Source organism: Sinocyclocheilus grahami, unplaced genomic scaffold (genome assembly GCF_001515645.1).
Source record: "Sinocyclocheilus grahami isolate Dianchi unplaced genomic scaffold, SAMN03320097.WGS_v1.1 scaffold134.1, whole genome shotgun sequence".
Lineage (NCBI taxonomy): Eukaryota > Metazoa > Chordata > Actinopteri > Cypriniformes > Cyprinidae > Sinocyclocheilus > Sinocyclocheilus grahami.
In genome coordinates, this window is record NW_015505313.1 from 2,057,707 (window position 1) to 2,078,278 (window position 20,572).

Consider the following 20,572-nt stretch of genomic DNA (forward strand, 5'->3'; position numbering starts at 1 on the left):
CAAAGCTCTCAGCTCTTTTTCTTAGACCCCCCCCCCCCCGTACCTGAGCTTGTTCATCAGTCTCTTGTTACTAAGTGTGTGTGCACGCATGTGAGAACCTGTATCACTTACACTAAATTAGGTTATCTGTGGGCTTAGCGGGGGCCTTCTTTTCAAATAGTGACTTGAAACATCTTCAGTTTCATGTCCTAGAATGTTTTACTCGCTTAATTTGCACTTAATAAACTTACTCAGTTGAGTTTGGTTGTAGGCCGTCAATCCTGTATAGTATATAAAAAGACTAGACAGTAAAAAGTACAGTGATGTTTAGGGTCGGTAAGATGTTTTTGAAAGATCTTTTTTGCTCACCAAGGCTGCATTTATTAGATAAAAAATGCAGTAAACACAGAAAGAACTGTTTTTTTTTATGTAATGTATACCTGCGATTGCTAATCTGAATTTTCAGCAGTCATTGCTTCAGTCTTCAGTGTCACATGATCTTTCAGAAATCATTCTAATTTGCTGATTTGATACTCAAGAAACATTTATTCTTAGTGTTGATGTTGATAATGTGATATACAAAATGACAGGCGCTTTTTGTGGAAACCGTGATTTCAAAAAGAACAGCATATACTTGAAATTGATTTGAAAAGTATTTACTGTCACTTTTGAAGTAATGTGTCTTTGCTGAATAAAAGTGATAAATTCTTTTTTTTTTTTAATGACCCAAAACCTTTGATTGATGGTGTGTGCGAACAGAGTGTGAATCATATTTTTTTTTTATAAATTTGCCTCGTTTCATTTAATGAATGTATACATTTAAGTAAAAGTTCTGAACACTTTATTTTTATTTTCTACAATTCAAATTAATATCAAAACTATGAAACAGCACAAATGAAGGTATGGGAATTATGCAGCATCAAAGCTATATTTTATGTTGGCATTCTCCCAGCCACCATTATGAGATGCTTCCTTGGAACAGTATTGAAGGAGATACACTATGGGTGCTGGTTGACTCTTATTCACTCTCTTGTCTAAATATTTGTCTATTTGTCCTTACAACTTATGTAAGGCTATGAGAAACCTCTCAAACTTTTGACTGGGCTGGTTTAAATGAACTAAATGTTGTTTGATGTTGTAGGTTGGAGCTGCGCTCAGACCTGCCTTCCATGTGGACGCCCCTCCGAATGTGACTGCCAAAGCCTGCCAGGTGTGCTGTTTAAAGAACTTAAGCCTCATTATCTATAACGATGCACTTTTTCTGTTCTTTGCGTTTACCAGCAAACACCATGTTATCTAACATGTTGTTTCAAGTCTTAAGTTACGTATTTTGTCACTGTCAGATTGGGCATCCCAAATATGTTCTTTTTGTAGCATTAGTTCTCAAATCAATCCTGTTTTTAACCTCTTGAACTCGCTTCATGCTTGTTTTCAAATACCTCAAGTTCACGTGGGTTCACTTGACCTAGTTTCTTCCCAGAGTCTAGTGGTTCACTTGTACTGCTGAAAGCTGCTTCAGTAGTGTTGAGAGACATGAACCTTTGTTTTGGCGTTCAGGTTTGCAGTGCATGGATCGCCAGTGGGGTCATCAGTGACCTGCGTGACCTGAGAAGGGTGCATCAGCTTCTGGCTTCCTCTCTTGCCAAAGTGCAGGTGGGAAGAGACGTCAACAGTCAGCTCTATAATGAAAGCACCTTCACCATGGAGACGCTGGCTGTGCTCAAAGCCTGGGCAGAGGTACCGAACACCATCACACAACTATTAAATCAGCTGTACCTCTACGTTTAGCCGTTATATAACTCTAGGGATGGGCAGTATGACGGTATATAAAGTATGATGGCCACACTTTTTATACCATGGAATATCTGTGGTATATCTTGCAGCAAACTTTGATCTAACATTTGTCTGAGTAAATCTATGTGTCTCTGCAGGTGTATATCACAGCGGTACAAGGCTCCAGGCAGAGGGAGAGTCCAGGCAGCAATCTCCAGCAGCAGAGTGATGAGGCTGGCACTGCAGATCCAGCAGGGGCTGGTTTGCTCAAACTGGTTCAGACTGATCTTGCAACTCTGAGTCGCCTGTGGCTGGCTGCCCTTCAGGACCATGCCCTGCTCACCCTGCCCTCGCAATACTCCAGTCAACTACCCTCCACAGGTGACCACTCGCGCTCGGTTTCTCAGATTACACACCTAGCTGATGGAAAATAAGTAGATATGCTTCTTTACTTCCAGGGTTATGAAAATTAACTGTCTAGTTTATGTGCCTCTAGTGCAACCAAATAGATATATAAAAAAATTACTATTTGCAAACAGTTTTTCCAAACACTCACTCTTTCGGCCATGACTCAGCCAAGCAGATAGTCCTGTCCCAAACTCATACCATTGTTCCTTTGTCAGCCTTAGTGTTCTTATTTGTGAGGAAATCAGTTGCAAGATAGTTTGCTTATAATTGCAGAAGGGGATAGATAAAGGTGTTTTAGCCTTTTTTCTGTCACAATTACTTGTTTGCACCATTTTTACAGTATGTACACTACTGTTCAAAAGTCTGGGATTGGTGAGATTTTTAATGTTTTTCAAAATGGCAGCAAAAATAAATGCCTTTCCGATGTGATATGAGATTTGAAAAGGGAGGATAAAAAGTTTGGCAAAAGGCAGATTCGAACCCGGGTCGATCGCGTCAAAAAACCAACCAAGCAAAAATTATTTGTTTAACCCAAACTAACGAATAATAATGTGCATTTGATTAGATATAACTGCAGTAAAAGATTATGACTGCAGTAAAAGATTATGAGATGCATTATTTGAATGCTTGGCCAAAGAGATGTGTCTTTAATCTAGATTTAAACAGAGAGAGTGTGTCTGAACCCCGAACGGTATCTGGAAGGCTATTCCAGAGTTTGGGAGCCAAATGCGAAAAAGCTCTACCTCCTTTAATACTCATACCTCCTGTTAGTATGTTCTAACATGCACCTTTATTTGTCAGGTGGCTCATTTTACACTGCAGAGATGGTGGAACAGGCCCGTCCACATTATTACAGTGCCTGGGCTACCATTCTCCACGCTACTGCTCTCTGGCTCAACAGCACCGGATTCATCATGGTGGACGAGGGACCTGCCAACCTCTCCAGACCGGTTACACCCACCTCCATGGGCCAGTCCACCTCACTGAGCAGTGTCAAATCCCCAGAGGACGTCAACACTGACCGCCTCCACCTGATCCTGGGTACAGAGTTCAGTTAATATTTCCTGTTTCAATAAGTGGATGTAGTTCAAGGTTTATAGGGTGTCCATTGCTAGATTGAAGTCCTTCAGAGAACTGAATTTTGCTTTAGTCATTTTCCATGGGCTGATTATGAGGATCATACAGTAAATACTTGAGATATTTTAGGATTTTACTTAGATTTGAGATTAACATGTATATTTTGAGTCGTCTTGTTCAGTTCACTCAAATTTTCCCTTTAGGAATCAGTGTGGAATTTTTGTGCTCTCCTCACTCTGGAGACCAAATGGAAAACATCAGTTCTTGTCTTCAGGCTCTGCAGGCCTTGTTGGAGGTGCCTTGGACCCGTTCGAAAGTGGGCAGTGATCAGGTATTCTACAATTAAAACAGATCAGAAGTGACAGTAAAGACATTTACCAGGTTAAAAAAGCCTTCTATTTCAAATACATGCTGTTCTTTTGAACTTAACCGATTGTTCTGCTGACTAAATGCTTTTTGTTTTTTTTTTCAAAATAAAAAATCTCAGTAGTTTTGAAAGTTGTGAAAATTATTTGATCTAGGACCGTTATGTGGTGCGTGCCGTTATAGTTTTAAGTGTGTTCCTCACAGCCTCGTTTTCATCCTCACTAAATTCAATATGTCGTCTAACCTGACTATTATGGTCTATTATGATATTGTAACTTGGTCTATTATGATATTGTGATGCATTGAGATTTGTGGTTTGGTATTTGTCTTTCCATGTAGTTCATGTGTTCTACTATGTGTTTGTCTTTCTTGCTAGTCCCTCTGTGTTCTTGAAAAGTGTATGGTGTTCTCTCTGTAGGCTTTGCGTGTGGAGCTGCTCAGTGTTCTACACAGGCTCATAGTCACTCGGGAATCTCCCAGCGTTCAACTGGCTGTGCTAGAACTGGTGCGGCAGATTGTTTGTGCTGCTCAGGAGCATGTCAAAGAGAAACGCCACAGTGCTGAGGGTAAGTCTCAAAAACTCATTTTGTTTAAATAGTGTGAAGCTTAAATAACCCTCTAAATTCATCTTTCTTTGTTGTATTTGGTCAGTCGATGATGGTGCAGCAGAGAAGGAAACTGTTCCTGAGTTTGGTGAGGGACGGGACACTGGTGGCCTGGTGCCAGGGAAGTCGCTTGTTTTTGGAGCGCTGGAGCTATGTCTCTGCACGCTTTTGAGAAAGCTTCCGCAACTCAGCCCCAAACTGGCTGGCAGCCCCACGGGGTGGGGAGGACAGACCTGCTTCCTCAGCAACACTGACTGTAGACTCGTCACATCTGCTCTGGCCATCCTCTCAGAACTGCCCTCCATCTGTTCACCAGAGGGTAAGAGATGCAGAGCGTTACTGCGGCAATAAGAGCTTTCAGATTATGAGAAAAACATCCTCCTGCCCACTTTATTTTAGTCCACTTTTCATTTTGTTTATTCAGTTTAGGATTTTTTTTTGCAATCTATCGAAAATTTTGTAATACTTTTAATATGAAATGTCTCTTTTAAAATTAAATTGAATCCATAAATGATCAGAGATCTGACAGTGTTTTATTCTTCTCTCCACAGGCAGTGTTTCAGTACTGCCCACAGTGCTCTATCTGCTGCTCGGGGTGTTGAGAGAGGCGGTGAAGGGCTCTGTTGGAGCTGAAAGTGAACAGCTGGTACCAGGCATCCTGCAGGCCTTGCGCACTGTTCTCACCTCTCCCATGAGCAGAGCTGAGAAGAGTCGTGGGGCCTGGACTGAACTGCTGAGATGTGCAATGCACACGCTCTTGGAGTCTTGGCATTCAGGTAGTTCTCTCTCATTTCAACCACACTCTGTTTGTGTGTTTTTCTGTGTGTTGTAGAAGTCATTTGAGGAACCTTCTGTGGTTTTCATGGATTGTTTTGAACAGATAAAATGGAGCCTGGAGTGGATGAGGTTACCACGTTGACATCCCTCACCATCTTCCTGCTGTACGCCAGTGCTGAGGTGACCACTGTGGAGCCCCTGCAGACACGCTGCATCCAGGCATTCAGAGACAGTCTGGAGTCTAAGGACCCTGTGGTGAGTAGAGAGTCAATTTGAAATTCTTAACAACATTTCTACAGTACTGTTCAAAAGCTTAGGGTCAGCTTTTATTTTATTTTATTTTAATTTTTTTAAATGAAAGAAATTAATTTTATTCAGCACAGGCACATTAAATGAATCAAAAGTGACTGCTGTGACTTTTACATTGTTACAAAATATTTCAAGTAAATGCTGATATTTTGAACTTTCTATTCATCAAAGAAAAAAAGAAAAAATATTAAGCAGCACAACTGTTTTCAACATTGATAATGAATGTTTCTTGAGCACCAGAACATCATATTCTAATGATTTTTGAAGGGTCATGTGACACTGATGACTGGAGTAATGGCTGCTGAAAACTCAACTTTGCCATCACAGGAATAAATTAATTAAAAAATGATTTAAATTGAAAACAGTTCTTTTAAATTGAAATAATATTTCATAGTATTACTGTTTTACTGTATTTTTGAACAAATAGAAGTAGCCTTGGTGAGCAGAAGAGACTTCTTTTAAAAACATTTAAAAAATCCTACCAACCCCAATCTTTGACATCGGGCTGCTTAAATAAGGAGCTTTGCTACAATTTTACATACAATTCCCCAAAAAACTCTATATTTAGTATTCTTCTCTACTATGTCCTAAAATTTCTCATTTAGGTTCTGAGCAGAAGTTATCAGTTGCTAGTATCTTTATTCCAAGGCCCAGCGGTGGTAGCCAGGCCATTTATTCTAGCTCTGGGTGGCCGTCTGGTGTCACAACTGGAGGAAGTGGAAAAGAGTCGTCCTCAAGGCCCAGCAGAGCTACAGGCCGTGCAAGATGCAATCCGAGCCCTGGAAGCACTAGTGTTTGCTGCAGACGAAACTCACCGTAAGTGACTGGAAATGTTTTCAGGTTTTAGTCCCAAACAGTTGTCAGTTATGATATCATTAAAAAAAACAAGAAGTATTAATTGGGTTATAAATGTCTTCTTTATAATTACTGTTAGCAAAATGTTGCATTGTTGTTTAGCACTAAGTATGTGTTTTAACCATGCAGGTCCACAGCTGGTGGCTGTGCTGTTGCCCATCCTCATCTCTCTCCTGCTGGATGAGAATGCTTTGGCATCGGCTCCAGCAGCCTCTCGCTCACTGCACGAGTCCGCCTTAAGAGACCTCATGCGCATTGGCCCCCAGCACTCGGCTGTCTTCAAAGCGCTGATGGCCTCCGCCCCGCACATGAAAGCCAGGCTGGAGGCAGCCGTCAAGGGCAACCAGGAGAGCGTGAACACTAAGGCACAAGCACCTCGAGTCATTAGCAAAAACACTCCCAGCATTCAACTGAAGATCAATTTCCTGTGAATCCTATTGACTGGATATGATACGCGTATTAGGATTTGAATGACTGAGTGAATGTTGAGGTGTTGTTTTAATCAGTTTTGTTTTTAAAGATAAATCAATTTAAAATTTGTGTTTAAATATTGTAGTCAGTTTTAAAACTGCATTAACCTCTATGAGGAACTTAATACATATTTACTCAGATAGTAAGGGGAAGTGTGTTTCACATGAAGAACAGCTGAACCATGGGAGTGAATTTTATATGGTTACCATTTATAAAAAAAAAATTGTCGTAGCATACATTTTTTTTGTGAATTTTATTGTGTCTGTACAAAGATTGCAAATCATTAATTTCACATTGATATGCTGCAGCTCACAACTAAACCCGACCAGCTGCACTGCTGGTAATCAGGTATCTGCTGACTTTACATATACAGTTTTAGTGCATTTTAATATGTGTTCAATATTTTAAGTTGCGTAGAGATAGTTGCACGTGTTGTGAATGTGTATTAATGATAAAGTAGATACTTGCATCACATCACTGCACTGATGCTTTGAATACACCTGCAGTATGCATTCATATGGAAGCCCATTCCTGCCATATAAGAATAAAATCATGGTTTGGTAAATTATAATTAAGACAAGAAGTCAAAATTGTGACATACTGAATTAAAACTGAGATAATAAATAATCGACTTCTCATAATTTTGACTAGCACATAATTTAACGGTTCATGTCAATTTTGACTCATCATAGATACTTGGAATGTCAGTTTTGACTGTCAATATCGACGTAATAGTTTTGAATTTTTATCATAATTATGATTTTTATCTCATGATTTTTTTTCTTATGTGACAGAAATTGGCTTCCGTATGTTAAAATTGTACTTAACTTTAGTTACAAACATATTTTACACTTTTTCGTTTTTTTTCTGTATTCTAATTATGCATGTAAATGTGTTGGTGTCACTTTATTTCAACACATAACTATCTTGCACTTGCACTGACAATATAAGTAATAGATGAATCCTACATGAGCAAAAATATTGAACAAGCAGCAAATTAATATTTACTTCTATAAACACACTACTAACAAGTTTACAATGCAAATGGAAGAGTTTCAGCTAATAATGGACCATTGTTTTTCTGCTAGAAGCAGCAATGATTAAGCACAATTATACATTTATAACCATACCAGTTATTTTGTATGTTGTAAATTGTACAAATGCAATTATTTTCTGATTCTACTGGAAGAATAAAATCTAGTTTTGCTTCAAGAGTCACATTGGTTTTAATTTACAGTGGAACCTAGAAAGGACATTTGCAGTTTTTTTTTCCTCACTGTGCATGATATGTCCAAATCCAGTCTACTAGGATCAATAGATAAAATGCATAGTGCATTTAAAAAGTTTCGATATGAACGTTAACATACTAAAACAGTGCTTGATTTCAGAGAGCATGTGTCACCGTTCACTTTCCGTGCTATCTAGGTGAATGGTTTAATATTTTTTTGGCGACCTCGTTGACAGATACTATTGCGTTGACTGTAAATGGCGAGGTGTTTTAGCGCCCCCTGTCGCTTAGCCGCATCGCTGCGTGTTCATAAGCGCTGCTGCGGAGCCTCGTGATATGCGGAGCCTCGACTAGTCCTTTCCACGGCTCTCCATTTCACTCAATATTTCACCCGTCGCCTTCCAGTTCACTTTGACCTCTACCTTACAACAAGCAGAAGCGGGGAATGAAGCAATATTCACATATTGCCGTCTGACACAACTTAATCCCGAGACGAATTTTGTCCACCCTGTGTGTTTTTCTTGTCTTCTCGTCGTTCGGCGATAAACGGTGAGTGTTTGTGTCGCTCGGCAGAGGATTTGTTTCTCTGCCCGACAGACGCGTTCAGGCCTCGGGCTTCCATTCAACTGTAGCTCGCGGATTTACTGGTAAACACAAGGCCGCGTTAGTGTTACTTGGTGTTTTTACCTTAAAATTGCTTTCAGACCGGTTATATATATATATATGGATGGAAAATGTATTCATGCCCAATACCAATTAAGTAAATGAAGTTTGGGATGAATCAAGTCTGTCGAAGTGATGCTAACAGGACGCATTTTAGCTAATCCCAGCTAACTGAACCTCGCTTTCACAACAGATAATTTATGTTTATACTCATTTGCTGCGGAAACATAAGGTCAAATATGACTTTAACGTGAAATTAAACGGTTTTGGACTCATGTCATGGCGTGTAAGCTAACTGAAATCAAGAAAGAGGCCATCAGGACCAGATTGAACGAATGTTTTCGCCTAACTTTCCTCCTCTAACGTGTAATCACAGTTATGCAGTTTGATAACATCATATTGTTCATAGTTAGAGATTTTCAGGGTTAACTGGACTGTGTTCACCTGCTCGGCTCTCAGTATCATGTTAGATGGCCATACATGAAGTTGAACACACGTCATGATATTATAGATCAAACACACTATGCGTGAATCGTATTATTATACTATTAACGCTCAAAGGTGCCGTCTGTGTTCACTGTGAAGGTGAGGGTTTATTATGCTGCTGTATAGCCTGGTGTCATGATGACATCGGTTGCAATCAACTTGTTTTTTGACTCCTTAGTCAGCTGCACTGGCAGAAAGTCAAAGAACATCATTAGAATCATGTTTGTCCTTCAGATATCATGAATACAAGAGCCACGGATAAACTGAATGTCTTGCTTTGTTGGTACTTTGATTATTTGAATTTTTATTTATCTCTATGCTGTAAGAACAGCAGACCGAATCTGAAGCTTAGTTTAGTATTAGAAATTACCTACATTTCTTCCCTACTCTTATATTCAGTTTAGGTTGGAATGAGTTTATTGCTTTAGTTAACATTGTAAAATACCTGACATATATAATAATGGTCAGACAAATCTCATTGTTTATGAAATGGGACACTTTAAGCCTGTAGACAGAATATAAAGGAAAGTTTTGCATATGTTCTATGTTTTCATGTATCATGTTTAATACATCAAGCTTTGGCCCATGTGGTATGATATAAGTGAGAATATAGTGCCTACACTCAAAGAATGGGGAAAAACGTTAATTTTATCCAGAGGCCCAAATATATGCAATGTTGTGCAGTTGATGCTTTTTATATGGCCAAAAGGTAAGATGAAATTCTGAGATTTTTATAACAGTATAATTAAGGACTATTAATGTGTATTAATATCAGTTGTTACTCTGTCTACCAATAATACATTTTAGTATGATAATTTTGAAATGATTAGTTTTATTATTGAAGTTTTGTAGTTTTAACTCTGGGCCGCAAAACTTAAAATGTAATGGAATACAAGGATGATTGAGAGATCAAAAGTTAGATGTATTGTATTTGGTACACTTTTAACATGATTGTTTTCTTTAAAAAAAATCTGTATGGGTTATCAAGTAAAAGTGAAAGTTGCTCCAGTCCAATAAATGTTTTTCTTATATATTAATAACAAAAAAAATACTCATATGTTTGCTTTATAAAAATCATTAAAGATTACACAGCAAAAAGACCTGTGTACCATGAAATGAAATGGGACACTTTAAGCCTGTAGACAGAATATAAAGGAAAGTTTTGCATATGTTCTATGTTTTCATGTATCATGTTTAATACATCAAGCTTTGGCCCATGTGGTATGATATAAGTGAGAATATAGTGCCTACACTCAAAGAATGGGGAAAAACGTTAATTTTATCCAGAGGCCCAAATATATGCAATGTTGTGCAGTTGATGCTTTTTATATGGCCAAAAGGTAAGATGAAATTCTGAGATTTTTATAACAGTATAATTAAGGACTATTAATGTGTATTAATATCAGTTGTTACTCTGTCTACCAATAATACATTTTAGTATGATAATTTTGAAATGATTAGTTTTATTATTGAAGTTTTGTAGTTTTAACTCTGGGCCGCAAAACTTAAAATGTAATGGAATACAAGGATGATTGAGAGATCAAAAGTTAGATGTATTGTATTTGGTACACTTTTAACATGATTGTTTTCTTAAAAAAAAATCTGTATGGGTTATCAAGTAAAAGTGAAAGTTGCTCCAGTTCAGTAAATGTTTTTCTTATATATTAATAACAAAAAAAATACTCATATGTTTGCTTTATAAAAATCATTAAAGATTACACAGCAAAAGACCTGTGTACCTTGAACTGAAGGTTTATATTTTTAATTTAAGAATTACACGAAAAGGCTTTGAACTATCAATCAGAGGGCAGAAGGCATGTAGATTGTGTTTTTAAGGAAAGTTTTGATCATGTTGATATATTAGAGGCCTTAGCAATTAATGTATTGAATATGATACAGTATGCTTTATAGGGTCAAGTTAATAAACAACATTAAGATCTTAATATCAATATGAAGATAAAATTGTCATTACTGGATTGGTGGGCTAATAGACTTGAAATAAACAGGTCCCATTCATTTGAAGGTAGTATAATTATAGTAAACTCTTTTTTTTTTTTTAAGAGTTTTATTTCCAAGGACAGAGTGTAGCCCAGGGCTATGGCATCAGAACTTGTTTTCAGAAGTCTAGTATATTGAATCCATTGTGTGGTTCACAATGATCCAGTGTGACTGTTAAAAACAGGTTACAAAACCAGAAAGAGCAACTTGGGATACGTCAGCTCATGAATTAAAAAGTTATGCTGAGTGTGTCTGCTATGGAAAATAGTGGTCTAATCTGATTTAGGTCCGATTAATCACAATCGGGTGACATACATATTTAAACTTGTTTTAGAGTAGCGAAGTAACATGGTGTTCCTTAATTTCCAGCGATATCGTTGACTTGATTGCAAAGATACTATTTAAACTGAGCTGAATGTTGACATCACTGAATTCAATGATGAACTGTTTTTAACTGAAAAATGAGTGTTTACTATTGTCATTTTGCATTATTGACACTATTTTCCTAATTAACGCTGTTCAGTTGCTTTGACACAATCTGTATTGTTAAAAGCGCTATATAAATAAAGGTGACTTGACTTGACTTGTTCCTGTGTATGTAATGTGGTTTTTTTCCTCCTCTCCATCCAGTAAATCCAACAGTTGCTTTGAATGTCAAGTTCAACAGGACATTCTTCCTGAATCAAGTTAGTCACTTAATCTGTTGATAAGTGGATCTCTCTGTTAGTCTCTAAGAAGGTGGTGAATCTATCTGAGGCATGCCTGTCTGTAGCCACCCAGGCGGTAATGAAGAACAGACTTTTGCTATTTCACATAAATCTCCCATTCTAATGAATTTATCCTCATGCTTGGCTCAGCTTGTCTGTCTCAGGAAAGTAGTGCTGCTTTTACTTTAATGGTTTGTTTTTCAGAACAATAAAAGCGTAGTGATTTCTCAGCTTGTATTGCCTACTGTGTGTCTCTGAAAAGCTGGGCTGTTTGGGCCATACAGTGTGATTCATTGATGAACTATTCATCATACGAACTGGTGTTGGCCAAGCTTACTAATCAGCTAATCATAGCGATTTCTTTCAGTGCTTTGATTACAGGCGGCAGTTCATCATGTTTATAGTCTGTTTTACTCCTCTATTAGTATACCTTTCAAGTTCATACATTTTCAAGGAGTCATCTGCTCCACCCTTTTCATTATTACCCAAGAGTTTTCATTCTGTTATTTAAAGGTTGTGTTTTCAGATCAGCGCCAAATGATTCACACCAATCAAATGGGAGAAGTAGGAAGTTAAGGCCCAGGGCAACATTGCAAAGGGTTTTGTGTGGTGTTTTTGTCTCCTGTTGTATCTCAGATACCTTTTCCATGCTTAAATTTTGTTCCTTTTTTCATGAAGGTGAAGTCTTGATGAGACAACAAGAGGACCAGTGACTGCCCCTGTTCATTTCTGTCCTGCTGCTGGCGGGGTGACTGGGTGGATAGGGTAGTGGGGTGTCATGGCGGACGTGGACCCAGACACATTGCTGGAGTGGCTGCAGATGGGACAGGGTGATGAGAGGGATATGCAGCTCATCGCCCTGGAGCAGCTCTGCATGCTGTTGCTCATGTCCGACAACGTTGACCGCTGCTTCGAAACGTAAGTCTGAATACTGATGAGGTGCCAGTTCTGGTGGGCTTAAGGGTTTATTACTTATGGTAGCAGCAATAGAGCTATTCATAACTGTTGCATTTATTTTTAATATTGTGCAGAATGTAAATTGTCTTAAATTTTAGAGTGTGGTATATTGTAATGTAGCTTATTAACTTGTAAAGTGTGACAAGGGGCACTTAGAGCTAAAAAATGCTTAGGGTTAGGCAGTATCAGTCTCAGATTTTCTCATCAGTGATAAATTTGAAACTTAAGAATCACTTACATCACTTCATATTATTAAATATTATTTTTGAAATCCAATATAGAAGAGTGAAGTCCTAAACCAGGAGGAGTATCTGGTGAAACTTTGTTAGATATAATGAGAATTTGTTTATGCTCTTAAATAAAAATATATTAAATAAGTGTAATTCTATAACAAGGAGTTGTGTAAATGTGCACTGTTGGGTAAAAAGCATATCCTACAACTATGAACGTGTAACCCTGAGGTTATAAAAAGTAAAAAATAAGTGTCTAAACCTGCAGACTAAAATAAGTTTTTTGCACATTTCAGTGAAGTTATAAATTTTTTTATGAATATACAAAAGTAACTCACTCTAACATGTATTATTAAAAGCCGGGACACACCAAGCCGATGGTCGGCCGTTGCCCAATGTCGGGCCGACGGCGAGAGACGGTCAGGCTAGTTTGTTTGGTGTGTTCCACTCGTCGGCTCTTGTCGGGCTTACGTCGGCGGCAGTTTGCCCGATTCAACATGTTGAGTCATCGTCGGGGCTGTCGGCACGAGTGAGAACTCTGATTGGATGTTCAGTTTAGCGAACGAATCAGTGCCCAAGAATTAAAGCGAAAGTTATGAAAACAAGCATCTAAATGAAGGCGGTACAGACAGAAGGCTGTTTAAATGTTACGTGATCTTTCCCAATCATTCTAATAAGCAAATGTTTTCATAACAACATGAGCTGCGTAAAATGATTAAAGTTATCAACGTTACTGTTATTCAAAATGGTAAGCAAGCGCTACTTTGTTTACGTTTCGTATATCTTTGTTTCGGTTTCTCATTTTGAATGACGAATACATACTATTGATAGCTGCTGATATAGACAGTTAATTCCTCTCACGCATGCGCAGACCGCACGTGTTAGTTTGCCGTCAGCTGTAGTCTGTGCTGTGTGTTAGAGCGCAGCTTTTTGGTCCGACGCTTCCGGCGTGAGGCGACAACACCGTCGGCTTTCGTCGCCGCTAGTTCTTTTGAAGTTGCTTGGTGTGTCCCGGCCTTAAGGGGTTAGTACTAGATTGTGACTTTTTTTTTTACTTGTCTTAAATAGTCTATAATTAAATTTGGTAGTCATTTATTGGATCAGCAGTGTTGTGCTAATTTCTCAAACTGAGTAAGCCATGGCAGGACAGCCGCAATAGCTGCGGAAGATGATAAAGACAAACAAGGAAGCACCGCGGTTGTGTGGGAGTATTTTGGACTTAAATGTGATGACCCTGCTCAGTCCCAAGTGGTTTGTAAAAAGCTGTATCACAGGTAGTGGTTACCCAAAGGGGAAATTCAACAGTCCTCTTAAACCCAAGGACAACAAACTGCATGAGCATTTGTTTGCACATTGCATTGGATTTTATTATTTTCTGGCTTTAACCCCTTAGCGGTCAAAGATTGGCGATGGCCTCAGATTATTGTTGTTTCACTTTAACAGCACGTTAAACATCACACTCTTACTTGATCTGGACAAACTGTGCATCAGTAGAAAGATTAAAGACTCTAGCTTTGATATTTGACCACTGTTTTGATAAAACATTGTTGCAGTGACAGTAATTTAGTAATTTACTAGTCAGGAGTGCAAAATAATAAATCTGTATGTGTCATTTTTAGAATAGAAATTCACCACGCATTCATATTCAGTCACGTCAGCGCAGCGGTTTATTTGTGTTCACATAGATTCACTGAACAGGGTTAATAAGGGCTTATAGTCCAAAGATGCATATACATGGAGATATATAGATATATTTACTCCTATTTCTTCAGACAGAATCATCATTTCTATTCATTTTCCACTGATTTACGCGATCTGATGATAATTAGCCGCCCCCTGGGCTGTCTCTGTGTGTTTACTCTTCCGTGCTCGCGCTGTGACTCAAGACAAACTCTGATTCGTCCTTCGAATTGTTGATCTTATTGCATCTCATAACAAGCCCCGTCTCATCCTGTCACGCGTTTCTTTCACTCTTCCTTGTTGATTTCTGACCACAACAACACCGAGAAACCTCTGTACCCACGAAATATCCAAATAATAAACACACGATTATGATAGTATGTGATTTTCTTGAGATTTGTGGTATTTTCATAACAATAATGAATGTGTACATCTGAAATGCTAATTTGTGCAGCTATATAAATGCCTAAAATAGCATATTTTTACAACAGTAAACGACCAAATTCCACATGAGCTTGCAAAAGGAAGTTATTGCAAACACTCAATGGTGGTTTAATGTCATAATAATCATAATAATTGACAAAAGGTCATAAGAAAATGTTTTGCTGTATTTTTATAGAAAGACTTTTGATAATAGGTGGGTAAATGTATACTGGGATTGAAGCGATGTGGCTTTGTAAACCTTGTAATGCCAGAATAAAGGGTACTAATGGCTGAATAAAACAAAATAAGGATAAAGGAATAATGAGGATTATGTGTCATACCTGGCGGAGGTGTGAAAGGTTCGTGGAGTGACAACAATAGAATCATGAATGGGGCAGTTTGCCGAGACCGTTTACAGGGGTCATAAATCTATTTTATTAGCCTTCTCTAAAAACACACATGACATGGTCTTGTAAAATGTTTCATAAAATTCAGTTTTGGAGATTGTTCTGAAATTTCAAATGAAGCATTAGTAGACTTGTGGCTTTAGCTTCATTGTGTTTCTAAAATCATATCCTACAGCAACATATTTTTTTATACATTTAAAAAATGTTTTTAATATTTTTGTTTTCATGTTTGAGCTTATTTATCTTTTAGAGATGCACCGATCGATCGGCCAGGGATCGGAATTGACCGATTTTCCTCATGATCAGCCCGGATCGATGATCGGCCGGTCAGTCTCACTTCTTTCCGATTTCGAGCCGATCCATTTTGTTACCAGTGGCACAGGCAATAACATCAGCCGCGCATTCTCGCTCTCTTCTCTCCGACGACCCCTTCTCTCTCTCACACACACGTCTCATTCGCTCCGGTTAAATAGTGCTTGTATTGCGCATTATTTTAGTCATTCCCGCAGGTTTCGCGCTTATACCAAACGCGCGCGCACCACCGCTGATCTATATTAGTGGAGTGCACAAGCCGTGCTCGGTCTCAAACAGCTTGTGAGCCACAAATAACAAAATGAGTGGCTAAGTGCGCGAAAACATTCATATACATAAAAAATTGTCAAAATGCCCGTTTTGGCGAGTATCCAGTTAAACAGTCAGCTTTGGAACGTTAAATAGTTGAGAAAGAGAACACATGTTGTGTAGCAGTATATTGGGTCCATGGCCGGTTAAATAGTGCTTGTATTGCGCATTATTTTAGTCATTCCCGCAGGTTTCGCGCTTATACCAAACGCGCGCGCACCACCGCTGATCTATATTAGTGGAGTGCACAAGCCGTGCTCAGTCTCAAACAGCTTGTGAGCCACAAATAACAAAATGAGTGGCTGACTGCGCTTAAAAGTTCAAATACATACAAAATTATGTCAAAATGCCCGTCTTGGCGAGTATCCACTTAAACACAGTCAGTTTTGGAACATTTCTATTGCATTTATTTGTGCTGTTGTTTGCATTTTTTTTTAAATTTGTTCTTATTTTATTACTGACTTTTTACTTGTGTTTTTTTATGAAAATAAATCTTTGCGTTGAAGAAAAGTAGATTTTTGTTTGTATATGCTGTCAATTATAGTTCTTGGAAAGAAAATCGGAATCGGCAAAAATCGGTATCGGCAGATCACACTAACAAAAAATCTGAATCGGCCAAGAAAGTTGCAATCGATGCATCTCTAATATCTTTATTATCTTAACAGTCCGAGTAATTCTGATTCCTGAACAAGTAAGAAAAGTAAGAGTCTAGTAAGAAAGACTCATGAGTAGCAACCTTTTTATTTTGGGTATGTCATTTCTGTCTCCATGCTGAAAATGGGGGGGTGACAGCTATGGGGTTAAATAATAGTAGAAATTGATTTGACACATTTTTCGGTTTATTGCATCACATATCACTGTTGTATTATTTAACAAGTAAATTTTGTATCAGCATTGTCCCCATGTTGTGCAGACCTAATAACCCTTCATTTCACTGTAACAGTCCGAGTAATTCTGATTCCTGAACAAGTAAGAAAAGTAAGAGTCTAGTAAGAAAGACTCATGAGTAGCAACCTTTTTACTTTGGGTATGTCATTTCTGTCTCCATGCTGAAAATGGGGGGGGTGACAGCTATGGGGTTAAATAATAGTAGAAATTGATTTGACACATTTTTCGGTTTATTGCATCACATATCACTGTTGTATTATTTAACAAGTAAATTTTGTATCAGCATTGTCCCCATGTTGTGCAGACCTAATAACCCTTCATTTCACTCTGACACTGCTGTCTCGCCACCGCAGGTGTCCTCCACGGACATTTCTCCCAGCTCTGTGTAAGATCTTCCTGGATGAGAGCGCACCAGATAATGTGCTGGAAGTGACAGCCAGGGCCATCACCTACTACCTGGACGTGTCCGCTGAATGCACCCGCAGGATTGTGGGAGTAGATGGAGCCATCAAAGCCCTGTGTAACCGGCTGGTGGTGGTGGAGCTCAACAACAGGACCAGCAGAGATCTGGCTGAACAATGTGAAAAGGTAAATATAGCTGTATTTACTGCCATGACTTTCAGACTTGTTTTTAAGTCAGTTTGCTAATAGGAGTTTAAACAGTTGCCATGTGAAGCTGTTTTTGAACAGTTCCACTATGCATGATGGTCATATTATATGCTGTCTTGTGTCATCAGGTTCTGGAGCTGATCTGCACACGGGAGTCTGGAGCTGTGTTTGAAGCGGGTGGATTGAACTGTGTGCTGAGCTTCATTAGGGACAGCGGTCATCTTGTGCACAAGGACACATTGCATTCTGCCATGGCAGTAGTTTCTCGCCTCTGTAGCAAGATGGAGCCACAAGACTCTTCCCTAGAGACATGCGTGGAGTCCCTCTCTAGTCTGCTGAAACATGAAGACCACCAGGTAGGACATGAGTAACACTTAAAAGGATAGTTCACCTGAAAACTTGTGCTAATTTTTTGCATGCTGTAAGGCTTCTCTGGCTTTTTTGTGAGGAATGGAAACAATTTAAAAGTTTGGGGTCCGTATAATTTTTGTTATTGTTTTTTTAAGTCTCTTATGCTCACCAACAGTATTTTTTTTTAGTCATTTAAAATAGCTGTTTTCCATTTTTATGTAGTTTAAAATGTTTTTTTCCAGTTATGGCTAAGCTGACTTGTCTCATGATTCTCCACAAGTCATTCTTTAAATAGAAAGGCGGGTGGATTGAACTGTGTGCTGAGCTTCATTAGGGACAGCGGTCATCTTGTGCACAAGGACACATTGCACTCTGCCATGGCAGTAGTTTCTCGCCTCTGTAGCAAGATGGAGCCACAAGACTCTTCCCTAGAGACATGCGTGGAGTCCCTCTCTAGTCTGCTGAAACATGAAGACCACCAGGTAGGACATGAGTAACACTTAAAAGGATAGTTCACCTGAAAACTTGTGCAAATTTTTTGCATGCTGTAAGGCTTCTCTGGCTTTTTTGTGAGGAATGGAAACAATTTAAAAGTTTGGGGTCCGTATAATTTTTGTTATTGTTTTTTTTAAGTCTCTTATGCTCACCAACAGTATTTTTTTTTAGTCATTTAAAATAGCTGTTTTCCATTTTTATGTAGTTTAAAATGTTTTTTTCCAGTTATGGCTAAGCTGACTTGTCTCATGATTCTCCACAAGTCATTCTTTAAATAGAAAACTCAAAAGAATAGCATTGATTTGAAATAGAAATATTTTGTAACATTATAAATGTCACTTTTTAAAAAACATTTAATGCATCATTGCTGAATGAAAGTGTTCATTTCTTTCTTTAATAACAATAACTTCTGTCCCTAAACTATTGAATGGTAGTGTAAAGGCCCATTCACACCAAGAACAATAACTATAGAGATAACTATATTAGCGTCCACACCAGCAGACTATATCGTCTGTTTATTCTAAGCACACGCTCGTCTGCCGCTTTAAATTCTCGAGCTTGTTATAGCAGAATGGATTCAGATTGTTTGTATTGTTCGTTAGCTGGAAAAAATCATTCTGAAAGTGATTCCAACAATATCGTTTCTCTTAGCCTTTATCGTTACAGCAGTGGTGTGGACTACGCTATTCTTTAATATTGAGAACGATTTTTAGAATTATATCTTTAGTTTAGTTAGTGAAATCAAAATTGACTTTATTTACTTTACTAGCGCACATTGCTAGTAATGATGTGAACAAGTTAATCCGCTGAAAAAAATAGTTTGTCTTCGTAATCTTTAATCAAAATCTGAAAATTTGCTTCCGCTCTGGAATGGCATTCCTTTTCTGATGATGTCAGTTTGACGGCTTGGGCAGAATATCCTTAAACACACCCCTCCAACCGTTAGGTTGCTATGAGTGCGAGACAGAGAGGAGGAGCGCAAAAATAAAACCATGCCCTCTATTCAATATTCGGTTTCAGCTGGAAATACGTCACTACACTGAAATAAAGTCGGCAGCAAATTCCGGTTCACACGGACTTTAAGCATCTATTGATTAATAGAAATAAAATCATTCACATACTTCCATGTGTAGATCAGTTTCTTTTCCATAGAAATAAAGGACTGACTTTCTTGGTAAAATTATGCACAGATGTTATGTAAACAACTAAATGGTAATTATTGTCCTGGTGTCATTCACAGGTGTCTGATGGAGCTCTGCGTTGCTTTGCTTCACTGGCGGACCGGTTTACACGGCGTGGAGTTGATCCAGCCCCATTAGCTAAGCATGGACTGACAGAAGAGCTGCTGTCCCGTATGGCTGCAGCAGGAGGGATGGCATCTGGACCCTCCTCCACCTGCAAGCCTGGCAGGACCTCTAGTGGAGCCACTCCATCTGCTGCAGACTCTAAACTGAGCAACCAAGTGTCCACCATTGTCAGCCTTCTGTCCACACTGTGCAGAGGCTCACCACTTGTCACACATGTAAGATGTATATTCACATAAATATACTTGCCATTTGCTAGATATCACAAGTACTGTGTGTTTCCTCAGTTTTTTTTATGACAGATCACTACAAAAAATCCCAGTTTTCTCTGGTTACATTTTATGAAAGTTTGTGTTGCATCTCCCCATTCAGGATCTTCTACGCTCAGAGCTGCCTGACTCTATGGTGAGTGCTCTGCAGGGGGATGAGCGCTGCGTGCTGGACACCATGAGGCTGGTGGACTTACTGCTGGTGCTGCTCTTTGAGGGACGCAAGGCTTTGCCCAAATCTACAGCTGGTTCTACTGGCCGTATCCCTGGTCTGCGGCGTCTCGACAGCTCTGGGGAACGCTCCCACCGACAGCTTATTGACTGTATACGCAGCAAAGACACCGATGCTCTCATTGATGCCATTGACACCGGTGGTTAGTGTTCAAGTAGTGCATGCAAGATCAATATTTTTGATGGTGGACGTCGGGGGATTTTGAGGGATGTTGTTGCTTTGAGGTCACATCCTGAATAACTTGTGCTGTTACTTTTTATTTCCTTCTAAGCATTTGAAGTGAATTTCATGGATGATGTAGGACAGACTCTCTTGAACTGGGCATCTGCATTTGGAACACAAGAGATGGTAAGAGGTGTTTTTTATTTATATCTGGAATTTTGAAGCTGTTTTTCAGTGCCCAT

At 38.8% G+C, this 20,572-nt stretch overlaps 2 protein-coding genes across 5 annotated transcripts in view; both read left to right on the forward strand.

The window, feature by feature from the left end:
- Nucleotides 1–7,796, forward strand: part of LOC107590935 (HEAT repeat-containing protein 5A-like) — a 23,857-nt gene extending 16,061 nt beyond the window's left edge. The window contains exons 23-33 of the mRNA XM_016279898.1: nt 1,121–1,189; nt 1,537–1,716; nt 1,911–2,133; nt 2,962–3,201; nt 3,441–3,568; nt 4,022–4,169; nt 4,255–4,527; nt 4,760–4,984; nt 5,089–5,240; nt 5,900–6,110; nt 6,279–7,796. Of these exons, the coding sequence (XP_016135384.1) occupies nt 1,121–1,189; nt 1,537–1,716; nt 1,911–2,133; nt 2,962–3,201; nt 3,441–3,568; nt 4,022–4,169; nt 4,255–4,527; nt 4,760–4,984; nt 5,089–5,240; nt 5,900–6,110; nt 6,279–6,580 (2,151 nt within the window). The 3' untranslated portion in view covers nt 6,581–7,796. The remainder of the gene's footprint in view (nt 1–1,120; nt 1,190–1,536; nt 1,717–1,910; nt 2,134–2,961; nt 3,202–3,440; nt 3,569–4,021; nt 4,170–4,254; nt 4,528–4,759; nt 4,985–5,088; nt 5,241–5,899; nt 6,111–6,278) is intronic.
- A 355-nt stretch (nt 7,797–8,151) lies between these two features.
- The window catches only part of hectd1 (HECT domain containing 1), a 36,767-nt gene continuing 24,346 nt past the window's right edge, over nt 8,152–20,572 (forward strand). For 2 of the 4 annotated variants that reach the window (XM_016279855.1, XM_016279853.1), the window contains exons 1-8: nt 8,152–8,397; nt 12,381–12,620; nt 17,262–17,496; nt 17,646–17,690; nt 18,168–18,350; nt 19,604–19,885; nt 20,040–20,310; nt 20,440–20,516. In XM_016279855.1, coding sequence (XP_016135341.1) covers nt 12,481–12,620; nt 17,262–17,496; nt 17,646–17,690; nt 18,168–18,350; nt 19,604–19,885; nt 20,040–20,310; nt 20,440–20,516 — 1,233 coding nt within the window. In that variant the 5' untranslated portion in view covers nt 8,152–8,397; nt 12,381–12,480. Of the gene's footprint in view, nt 8,398–12,380; nt 12,621–17,261; nt 17,497–17,645; nt 17,874–18,167; nt 18,351–19,603; nt 19,886–20,039; nt 20,311–20,439; nt 20,517–20,572 lie in introns of all 4 variants that reach the window. The other 2 variants (XM_016279856.1, XM_016279854.1) reach the window with 1 other exon arrangement.